This window comes from Barbus barbus, assembly GCF_936440315.1.
Source record: "Barbus barbus genome assembly, chromosome: 2".
Classification (NCBI taxonomy): domain Eukaryota; kingdom Metazoa; phylum Chordata; class Actinopteri; order Cypriniformes; family Cyprinidae; genus Barbus; species Barbus barbus.
The window spans coordinates 23,132,966-23,145,344 of record NC_136730.1 but is presented as its reverse complement, the minus strand read 5'-3'; the positions used below and the strand labels follow the sequence as shown (position 1 = coordinate 23,145,344).

General features: G+C 38.7%; 1 protein-coding gene across 1 annotated transcript; it reads right to left on the bottom strand.

The window, feature by feature from the left end:
- Positions 1-1,786: 1,786 nt before the first annotated feature.
- On the bottom strand, positions 1,787-11,755 carry LOC306878714 (b(0,+)-type amino acid transporter 1-like). The gene is made up of 13 exons (XM_079431213.1): positions 11,628-11,755; positions 10,370-10,518; positions 9,375-9,522; positions 6,427-6,669; positions 6,224-6,349; positions 5,812-5,911; positions 5,398-5,442; positions 5,117-5,240; positions 3,654-3,757; positions 3,450-3,546; positions 3,212-3,361; positions 2,714-2,888; positions 1,787-2,150 (listed from the first exon to the last, which is right to left on the bottom strand). The coding sequence occupies exons 2-13, from the start codon at positions 10,472-10,474 to the stop codon at positions 2,089-2,091; spliced, it is 1,479 nt and encodes a 492-aa protein (XP_079287339.1). The 5' UTR covers positions 10,475-10,518; positions 11,628-11,755; the 3' UTR covers positions 1,787-2,088.
- Positions 11,756-12,379: the final 624 nt, after the last annotated feature.

The window sequence follows — 12,379 nt, the reverse complement described above, 5'->3', positions numbered from 1 at the left end:
GTTTCATCCCTGGTGATGCTCTGCCAGGCCTCTACTGCAACCGTCTTCAGTTCCTGCTTGTTCTTGGGGCATTTTCCCTTCAGTTTTGTCTTCAGCAAGTGAAATGCATGCTCAATCGGATTCAGGTCAGGTGATTGACTTGGCCATTGCATAACAGTCCACTTCTTTCCCTTCAAAAACTCTTTGGTTGCTTTTGCAGTATGCTTTGAGTCATTGTCCATCTGCACTGTGAAGCGCCGTCCAGTGAGTTCTGAAGCATTTGGCTGAATATGAGCAGATAATATTGCCCGAAACACTTCAGAATTCATCCTGCTGCTTTTGTCAGCAGTCACATCATCAATAAATACAAGAGAACCAGTTCCACAGGCAGCCATACATGCCCACGCCATGACATTACCACCACCATGCTTCACTGATGAGGTGGTATGCTTAGGATCATGAGCAGTTCCTTTCCTTCTCCATACTCTTCTCTTCCCATCACTCTGGTACAAGTTGATCTTGGTCTCATCTGTCCATAGGATGTTGTTCCAGAACTGTGAAGGCTTTTTTAGATGTCGTTTGGCAAACTCTAATCTGGCCTTCCTGTTTTTGAGGCTCACCAATGGTTTACATCTTGTGGTGAACCCTCTGTATTCACTCTGGTGAAGTCTTCTCTTGATTGTTGACTTTGACACACATACACCTACCTCCTGGAGAGTGTTCTTGATCTGGCCAACTGTTGTGAAGGGTGTTTTCTTCACCAGGGAAAGAATTCTTCGGTCATCCACCACAGTTGTTTTCCGTGGTCTTCCGGGTCTTCTGGTGTTGCTGAGCTCACCGGTGCGTTCCTTCTTTTTAAGAATGTTCCAAACAGTTGTTTTGGCCACGCTTAATGTTTTTGCTATCTCTCTGATGGGTTTGTTTTGTTTTTTCAGCCTAATGATGGCTTGCTTCACTGATAGTGACAGCTCTTTGGATCTCATCTTGACAGTTGACAGCAACAGATTCCAAATGCAAATAGCACACTTGAAATGAACTCTGGACCTTTTATCTGCTCATTGTAATTGGGATAATGAGGGAATAACACACACCTGGCCATGGAACAGCTGAGAAGCCAATTGTCCCATTACTTTTGGTCCCTTAACAAGTGGGAGGCACATATGCAAACTGTTGTAATTCCTACACCGTTCACCTGATTTGGATGTAAATACTCAAATTAAAGCTGACAGTCTGCAGTTAAAGCACATCTAGTTCGTTTCATTTGAAATCCATTGTGGTGGTGTATAGAGCCAAAAATGTTAGAATTGTGTCGATTGTCCCAATATTTATGACCTGACTGTAAGTGATTTCCAAATTATATATTGTGTATTATTTATCTCGCATAAGATGCATCGATCTGAAGTAAAGCCCTTCACAGTGATTATCAACGCGAAGCGCAAGCAGGACAAACAACAGTGCATAATATAACTATAACTGGGACTGTCCTATACATAACATTATAATGAGAACACTATTACAATAAAACGCTGTGAATTTTGTAGAGTTTGGTTGCCGTGTTTCTACAGCGTTGTTGCGTGAAGAACGCGTCCACAAAAGCAGTTCATTCAGAGCCGCATTCAGGGCATTCTGTGCAGATAGCCTGTAAGTCCTAATATTATCGTTATGTTTTATAAATAAAGCGTATTCTCTATTACATAAATTAGTTAAATCCCACTGATTAAAAAACTGCTATCAAATGCTTCATTCTACTGGTCATCTTCCGCGCAGAACATTAATAGGAGAGAGCAGGGACGAAAGTACCATTTTTCAGAAAAACTATTTAAAAAGATAATGTTGTAGACAGAGATATATTTTTGCTGTGGTCTATAACTCAGAAGTGTTGTCTATCAATACCAGGTGGTATTTTGTACAAATGTCTTCAGTATAATTTCACTTTGAACATAAGTTGCACATTGTTACTTTTGAGAATGTGCAACTGTACAATGTGTGTACTTTCGGGGGAAAAAATCTGTCCATGTGCAGCCATGTTCCCTTTAAGGATCCTTTATCCACATTTCCATGGATCAGTCTGTAGTCCACCGCTGTGACTGTCCTCCAGTGTGATATCGGTCACTCAGTCTTTTCAGGTGGAACGACTTCCAGCAGCAGCTGAAGGTGCATGGTGAGTGGCCCTGGAAGAGTTACCGGATCAAGTTTAAGAATTTGGCGTTGAACATGGGAAGAGATGCTATTTAATTATTAGCCATTCCTTGTACTAGTGAACATCCACTAAAAACAACCTTAAAAGCAGGGTGACCAGGTTTTTATAATAATAGAGAGTTAAAAAAGCTGTAATTACTTTATACTATAGGCCTATTGACATTCTGTGAAAATGAAAATATTAAATAAATTTAGAATGTTAGTGTGATTTTTGGTGAATTGTATTGAAACCGGTATGTTCAGTTTGACCCACAAACATCATAAAAATGATTAATTATATTAAATGGAACCAAGAACAATTTAAAAAAATAAAAAGAAACGTATTGTTCCTGTTTTTTTAATTCATAGATAATGCCAGATGAGATTTCAAAGATATTTTGACCACTGAACAAAAAAGCAATAAGAACCTTAGAAGCAATTTATTATTCAGGAAAAGAACTGTCATTGAAAATTATTATAAATTTATCAAGAGTCAAAACAAACATACATTTTGCTCACTGGAATATAGCTAAATGTGTAATTTCCAGCTACTTACTCATGATGCGGCGACACCAGTTGAATTTGTAGTAAATGAAGGGTACATATAAAACAAGACCACCGACTATGAACACTGTGCAGTACAGGTATTCCCACTCAGGCTTGTCTATGATGGGAGCAAGAACCAGATAACAGGAAACAATCACCACCAGAGCAGGGATGACTATCGGCACCTGAGAGAAACAAAAAGCAAACATTTTTATGTTGGGTAGCCATTTTACAATAGATTACCATAAACCATAACATAACTTGCTATAATTATTAAAAAAATAAAAACTCTTAAAAATATTTCCACTCTAGCTTTCTCTTGAAAGTTGCCTTTTGCACCACTGGGAATATTATCGGACCTCACAAATAGCTTTTAATGTTCAGAATTTTCAAATGTGCAAGTTGCTTTGGATAATAGCATCTGTTAAACGATTACATATAAATGCACATATTGTGAATGGTGTGAAAGTTTTTTTAATCAATCTGCATAATGAGGTGTCACTCTAACCTTGATGGGTCTCTGAAGCTCTTTCCTAGTGAATCGCATAACAATGAGCACAAGACATGTGAGCCCATAGAAAACCCACTTAGCAAAACTGAAGTAATTGATCAGAGTGTTTATGTCTGCAGGCATGATGTAGATGATTGACAGGATGCCCTACAAATCACATACAAGAACAAAGACTTAATCATAAAACTTAAATATTGTTAATGTTGTTGAGAATGACATATTACATGAGACCTACATTAAGCATTAGCGCTGGAGAAGGTGTGTAACGTTTCACACTGATGTACGACATGATCCTAACCATGTGGCCCTCCCGTCCCGCCACATACGTCAACCTAACATATATAAACAGACACAACAGACAGTGAGAGTCAGGCTCAGAAAACAACTTTCAGCACTTTTCCAGTGTGCAAATGACTATAAAACAGCTGAATTTCCTAACCTGCCTGCAGTGAAACAGCTCCCATTGGCTGCACCAAAAGTGGAAAAGACCACAAATAAAGGCACAATCCATGATAATGGGTACAGCACTCTGTCACCGAAGGTCTGTGAAGTAACCAATGATTTAGTAAAATACAATTTAAAGAATCATGTTACATAAAAAAGTATATTAACTGAAAACTTAAAATAAACTGACATTTAAATTTAAGTCTCAAAAACCACTGACAATGAATTTTCACAATGACATATCCAATTGTTTATGATTAGTTTTTAAAATACATTTTTAGAAACTGTGCTTGCAAAAAGCAATTATTTGTCTTTTTGCAATGTATAGAACTAAGCATAGCTAGGAAATTTTTTTTTAATTTTTTTTCTTTTTTTTCCAATAGAATATAACCTTTTCTAGGTCTGCAAAATCACAGACTTCAAATTCCCTGATATTTTTAGGTTTTCACTGGTTGTGGGAACTAGTAATGTTTGCTTTTGAAACACTGCTTTGTGAAGCTTTGAAACCTTTGTGAATCATTTGTTTTGAATCAGTGATTTGGGCCGAGTATCAAAATGCCAGTCATGTGATTTCAGTAACAGAGGCCATTTCAAAATGTTTCAATTTCAATGGTGTCCTGCTAAGGGTCCACGAAACAGTGTCTGTATGGTTTTGACCTGATCCCAGATCAATTTCATACATTTGTAGACATTTTTATGACGCATTTGTATAATAAAAGGAAAAAGTTGTAGTTATTGGTCTCTTATTGGCCTGATTGACCAATCTCTCCATAAACAAAACAAGTTCTACGAATTAATAATATAGCACTTACTATACAGACACATCGTATTCAATGGTATTATTTTGTATTTTCTTGTTATTCTGTTAGTAAAAGATTTGTATGCATGTTTGAGCTAACATTCCAGTGCATTTACAACATTCTGACCAGCAGGTGTCCCCAGCGTGTGGCATTTTGAGTATAAATAGTGAATAATTTTGTGAGGCAATGGGTTCATTTGATTCAAAGTTTCGAAGTTTTGACTCCAAGTTTTGAGTTTCTCTCATTAATAACCATGACAGTGACTGGATTCGAAATGGCATACTTTCCTACTATACAGCAGGCAAAAAACTGTATTTGAAAAAAGTAGTATGTCCAAATTCAAGGTACTCGTGAAAAAGTACCCAGATGACTTACTACTTCTAGCGACAATCTGAAGTGTGCATACAATGGACAAATTACTATCCCATATGGCCATGGGAGAGGATTTGTGAGTGGCAGTGAAGCAATGTAACTGACGCTAGTAGCTCATATGATTATGACAACAACATGGCCAATGTAGTACATCCAGATATCATTCACACTACACATGTTCATACTATATAGAACATACTTTTTTAGCAGTTGCAGAGTAATTACTTATTCAAAAGAAATACCTAATCAGACAAAGTCTGTGACTATGATTATAATGCACACTCACCACAGCAACGGCTGGAGACTGCAGAAGTTCAGTAGGGGTCATGACACTGAAATATGCAATGTTGACAAATATATAGCACACAGTTACCAGGGGAATCCCAATAATTATTGCCAGGGGAAGGTCTCTGTTAAAAAAAAAAAGAGACAACACCACAATAAGACTTCATGGCTAACACTGAAGCACTTGCTAAATTTAATGGAAGAAACTAACATGCACATGTACAATTTTCATACAATTTAGAAAAATAGAATTAAAAATGTCAAGTTTCATTTCACTCTGACCTGTACGGATTTTTCAGCTCTTCTGTTATGAAGTTAAGCTGATTCCTATGAAAAAGACAAAAGGACTTTTAAATGAATTGCCATAGTTGACTGAAGCTGACTTATAGTCTTGTGCATGCTCTCAGAACAATAAAGCCCTGGACTGAGAATGATCTGGTGAAAGTCCAGGTAACTTAAAAATAAGATCCTACTGCATTGAAGTTTCGAAAAGCATTCAATTCCTTTTCCAAATCCACTCTTATCAGATGTTGCTTTAACAGAGAAATCATTAGATTGTGTGAATGATTCCCAGGGCTGAAAGCACACTAGAATGCATGTTGACTCCGAAGAAACCGTATGTGCATTAAACATTTCAAAAAGATCTACACTGCTGCTTAACATGTGCAACATTATATGAGCTCATCAATAATTTACCATCCATCATAAGCCCACAGTCCGTTGTAAAATGCAAGACCAATTGCTCCAAATGATGTTGTTGCTCCTGCAAATGGGTCTTTGAGATTCTGTGTATTGCCTGAAAACAGTTATAACAATAAAAAGATACACTTTATTGATAGTTCATTGAACATTTACAGAGGTCAACTTATCTAAACGCATCTACAGTAATCTCTGGCCATAGTCTACGATGAGTCATCTTTCAGAATATAATAAATAAATAATTTTTTTATCTGTATCAAAATGTATTTGATCTCAGTCCATTCATTTGAATACTAAAATACTAATGTTCTTTTTAGTGTCACATAAGTCAGCTGTCAATAAAAATTTAAATCACATAAGATAAGTGTCACAAAGACAGAAGAGATATCAGATTGGGTAAAAGAGGTACCTTGAGCCAGCAGAACGATGCCTGAAACCACGATGATGACAATAATCAAGAGTTTGGCTGCTGTGAAAAAGTTCTGCACTCTGTAGGCCAGCTTCACACTCAGACAGTTGACGGCTGTAATAATTACTGATGGAGAGAACAAACATCAGGTGAGTCCAGTATAACGTCATTTGAATAGAAAAAGAGCCTAGACCTGTACATACATATACAAGCTGCAGCCAGGCACTTGGTGACCACTTGAGGAGGAGTGCACCCTGGGTAAAACGGTGCGGAGGCGTATTCGGCACAACTCAGGGCGATGATGGCAAATGACGAAGGCTTTAAGATGATGATCGTGGTCCAGGAATATAGATATGCCAGCACTGGCCCAAAACCCTCCATCAGGTACGGATACTCTCCACCAGACTTCACGATCATTGTGCCTAGTTCAGCATAGCAGAGGGCCCCTGCACACGCACACACATGCAAACCTCTTAGTTTCTCAGTGTTCGAGCTGAGGTCAATGAGTCCATTACCAAAAGGTCTTCAGTAGGCAGAGTCAGTATTAAACTAAAGAGGATTTCTGTGTCTTGTGAATTTTCTCGAACATTATGTGACTTAAAATGACCGACTGAGGGTTTCTGAGTGAGTGAACATATCTGATTAACCTCTTGACTTTGCCCAACTATAATCTCAGCAGAAAGTTCGGGATAAGTAAAAGATTTTGTTTTAAATATTTGTAACACATGATGCAGTAAAACAACAGCTGCAATGGATGGAGAAAAAAAAAAAAAGCTCAGAACGCTACTATTATTTAATGCAACTAGCATACTGAACTAACAATCTCAATGTTCATTTTTAAATATACTACTTAAAATTTGATTTGTCAAATTCATTTTAGTATGTATTTATGTATTATGAACAAAAATCAATTAACATTGAACAGCAGCATAGTTGAAAATTAACCTAATTATATGCTGTAAAAATACTGTTCATTGTTTATGATATCTAATGCATTAACTATTATAAATTAACTGAACCTTATCATAAAAGTGTTAGCAATAAAATATACCACAAACGAATAAAACGGTACACTTTGGACATAAATGTTATACTGTATTGGAGAAAGATTGTACTTTGCTTTAAAGGGGTCATATAATGCTATATCCACTTTTACAAGCTGATTGTACTGAGATGTGTGTTGGCAGTGCCTGTACACAACCATCCTATAATGATAAAAATCCATTCAGTGTTGTTTTTTTTAATCTCCTAATATGTTTTGTAGAGATTCGTTTGGAGCAGAGTCTGCGCAGCAGAGATTCGTTAGGAGCCCAAGTCTGCGCAGTAGAGATTCGTTTGGAGCCCGAGTCTGCGCAGTAGAGATTCGTTTGGAGCCAGAGTCTGCGCAGTAGAGATTCGTTTGGAGCCCAAGTCTGAGCAGTAGAGATTCGTTTGGAGCAGAGTCTGCGCAGTAGAAATTCGTTTGGAGCAGAGTCTGCGCAATAGAGATTCGTTTGGAGCAGAGTCTGCGCAGTAGAGATTAGTTTGGAGCAGAGTCTGCGCAGTAGAAATTCGTTTGGAGCAGAGTCTGCGCAATAGCGATTCGTTTGGAGCAGAGTCTGCGCAGTAGAGATTAGTTTGGAGCAGAGTCTGCGCAGTAGAGATTCGTTTGGAGCAGAGTCTGCGCAGTAGAGATTAGTTTGGAGCAGAGTCTGCGCAGTAGAGATTCGTTTGGAGCCCAAGTCTGAGCAGTAGAGATTCGTTTGGAGCAGAGTCTGCGCAGTAGAGATTCGTTTGGAGCCCAAGTCTGAGCAGTAGAGATTCGTTTGGAGCAGAGTCTGCGCAGTAGAGGTTCGTTTGGAGCAGAGTCTGCGCAGTAGAGATTCGTTAGGAGCCCGAGTCTGCGCAGTAGAGATTCGTTTGGAGCAGAGTCTGCGCAGTAGAGCTTCGTTTGGAGCTGAGTTTGTGCAGTAGAGATTCGTTTGGAGCCAGAGTCTGCGCAGTAGAGATTCGTTTGGAGCCAGAGTCTGCGCAGTAGAGATTCGTTTGGAGCCAGAGTCTGCGCAGTAGACATTCGTTTGGAGCCCAAGTCTGCGCAGTAGACATTCGTTTGGAGCCCAAGTCTGCGCAGTAGAGAGTCTGCGCAGTAGAGATTCGTTTGGAGCCCAAGTCTGCGCAGTAGAGATTCGTTTGGAGCCCGAGTCTGCGCAGTAGAGATTCATTTGGAGCCAGAGTCTGCGCAGTAGAGATTTGTTTGGAGCAGAGTCTGAGCAGTAGAGTCTTGAGGCGGAGTCGCGGAACCAAACTCCCGCCCAAACTCCCTCGGACCCAATCAACAATAACGACACGCCCCGTTTTTATAGCATCAAATTACTAGCTAAAATCAAACTTACCACAAAAACGAACAATTGAACATATATCAGCGTGATAACAACTACCTTAAATTACCAAAATCATATTTTGGAAAATTGTATTGGAAGTGTAATTATTTTTTTGTTATGACTCAAGTCCCATTCGTTTACATGGAGAGGGCGGGGTTTATGACCTGTACTGCAGTCAGTCACCAGGGGGAGATCAAAGAGCCCGCAGCTTCACTTTCCAGTACGAGTGAGACACACTCGGGTGCAACATGTGGCCAGCAAACTCCCGCTGCCATTCTTCTGCCAAAAGATACCCTCAACTGTTGTCAAGGCAACACTCCATGTGTGTTGTGTCACGCCCCACACAGAGCTGCTGAGAAAGTTGTTTCTCAACAGCTCTGGCCCCACAGAGCAGAGGGGGCGGCGTGAGCAGAGCTCATGAACATTTAAAGGCACATGCACTGAAATGGCGTGCTGAACAGAGAGCTGTTTTTGACCAGGTAAAATTAGTGTTTTCTTACAATACTAACGAGAATTTTTAATTAAAGTATATTACAAACTTTTCATTTAGACCCTAAAGAATCATATTAACTTGTACAAAAATGGCATTATATGACCCCTTTAAGAAACAGTGGATCTTATGGTTACATCATATGGAGAGATTATCAAACAGCCAAAACAAATACGACACATTATATTAGGTGACAAAGCGTAATCTCACCCATTTATCTTTGTTATGAGGGTATATCTGGCTTATCATCAAGGCTTTTGTGAGACCTTATAGATAAGGTGTCTGTTGTGCGTATACTGACCCATCGTAGCCAGCACTCCACACGCCGCCCACACACACAAACATGGACCCACTGCTCCAGTCCCCACCAAAACCGCTTTGGGAGAAATGAAGATCCCTGAGCCAATCATTGTTCCCACTATCAGAGAGATGCCACTTAAGAGACCCACCTGAGAAGTTAAAGGGTATTGGTTCCATTGATCATGTATAGTAATTGAATTGTGATATTAAAAATTAGGGATGTTGATAGCACATACGATTTTTATTTTGAGATATTTGTAGGATATATCATGTTTAATGTTAATTTAATCTATTTTGTACATTCAGGTTAGCATTTTATATTACACCACTGGAAAAGGCTCTCAGCCAATCAGATTTGAGGACCAGAAAGAACTGTTGTATGTGTGTGTGTATATATATTACACACTCAATCTTTCCAATCATAACATCCTTTTCTAGTTATAATACATTGTTATAATGTTATGTCTAAATTCATTTGTAGCATTTAAACTGATTGATTTCAGTTTTTAGTGTTTATTTTACATAGAATTGCCATTTAATTGGTTATCAACAGTAACATATAATAATTCAATATATCAGCCAGAATATTCATATCTGTGCATCCCTAATTTCAGTGATCTACATGATGTCAATACCCTTTTATTAAAGGGGGAATGAAGCTTAAAGCTATACCTCATATATTGCCTGTTTTGTCTGAACATAAGATAAAGCTATTTGTAGTAATATGACTTTCCGTGTCCTTATGCACGCAAATTTATATATAAATAGTCAAACTTGTCATTAGTGGGAGTCACAAAAGAATATACAGCCAGACAGGTCAGGAAGGGGAGGGATTACACTGCAGTGATGGCGACAGGCACCGCCAGGTTGACCCACAGTTAAACCCTTCACACACCCATATGCACTGTTTCTGGACAGAAACCAGTGATCATGCAACATTCTTCCCATTCTTATGTGTGCTCTTAATGAGTAAGACTCTCTTTCTCTCATACTCACATTCTTCTGCAGAGCTGCTGCTTTTGGCTGATCGCGCTTTTTGGCATCCAAAGCTCCTGAGATGCTCCCATTGTGAGGGTTAGGCTTCTTCAGATCTTCATCCATCGTTCACAGGATCAACAGTCCAGTCTTAATTTTGTGCAGACAGACTGAATAGATGCAGACAAAAATATAGTACATTTTTACTATAAACATTACTATTATTACAATCAATTGGAAAATAGTTAATTAATACAAATAGGGAAAAGAAAACAACCAAGCCAGAACCTGATCTAAAAGACATGACGGAAATCTAACAAGGAGAAACACTTTTATTCTTAGTGTCTGTTGTTTTGATGTCTTGTGCTTGTGGAGCTCATCACGGCAGATTACTTCAAGCAACCTAAAGGCCAAGTTGAAGGTTAAAGACATTAGTGTTTTAAGTGTTGTTAATGCAGGTGACTGTGTGTGTCAAGATGTTATGGGCTCTCTGACAGATCTATTTATTTATACACAATATCATCTGCTTCACATGCACTTCAACTCAAGTCAATTAGTCTCCTAGCAACTACAGTATAATAGCCAAAGGTTCGGGTCAAGAAGCACTGACTAGAATCGACTGCAAAAAATCTGAGAGAAAATGAGTATTATAACACATAAATAATATAGAATACATATTAAAATTCTACTGTAAACACAGTAGAAGAGATCACATACATTGTTAATTAATCTTATTTAAAAAATCAATTTCTTTGTGCATCAGGTATGAGCTAATCTAGTAATCCAAACACTTTCTCTCAAAGAACCTGTTTTCTCATTCTACACAAATAGGAAGATATTGTATGTCCTCTACAACTATGACCCTGAGGCTGAGGTCCACAAGTGGCTACTGATGCTAAACCTACTGAAAATAAATAGCATGAGCAAATTAAATAGGATTGGTCCATTATGTAGCCCTATAAATCCTCTCTTACCTTAAAGATTTACAGTATAAACAAACACAAATCAATACGTCAGTTAAGATGACTGTTTCCTTTTTTGTCAAAGGTTTATCATGCTTGAAAAAAATACTTTTCACAACTGACAAGAACTCACATTATCAATAGCTTTGCTTCAATATTGTAACAAAAATGAGGTACTGAATATTTTCTAAATGCATTTTTTTCAAGTGCAGTTAGCAAGACAAACTATTGTTTAACTCAAGCTTACTTTCAGTGCCACCAATTCCACCCTCACATGACAATCGTGTTTAACTTGAGGCACGAAGCAAAAGACCAACCTGCAATGCAATCAGTTTTTCCAGCAGATATCCCACGTTTTGACCCATTTCCAAATTCATGTGTTTAATAACCAACAAACGTGGGTGGGACTTTCCATGTTCAGTTATTCTCCAGGCTGAACGTGATTGAAGCAAACACGTGATAAGGAGGAGGAAAGGGGCCAGGATTGGCTAGAGGTGAGCAGGCTCTGACCAACACAATACTCCTTTGAAAGAGACACTTGATATGGTTTGGTTGGAAAGAAGGGGTGATAGCATAAAGCCAAGGACAGAACAAAGGACTACCAATACAGCTCAATACAAGTCAGTGCTCAAATACATGCAGGCCTGTAAATAATTAAAGCAGTGCAAGCCCCGTGATCTCCAATATAAACACCATATACGCTATACAGTAAATAGCTTCTCTGACTGATGTTGTAACGGGGCGAATGAGACGCGAGACGTGCGGATCCAAGTGCAAGCTTATATTTATAAACTGTCAATAAACAGGCAGGGTCAAACAACGGCAAACAGATATGGTACGGGCAAGACACAGAGCAATCCTAGGGCTAGCGAGAGTCGATGATCGGCGAACAATATCCAACAGGGCAAGGCAGAGAGATAATCCAGGTATACGAGCAGTAGTCCAAGAGAGGTGCAAACAGAGTCCAAACGGCAAGGCAAAGAGTAAATCCAGGAAACACGGGCAAGAATCAAAACACTAGAAAACACACAAGGCAAGACTATGACAACAAAGTGGGTTCCGTATCGCA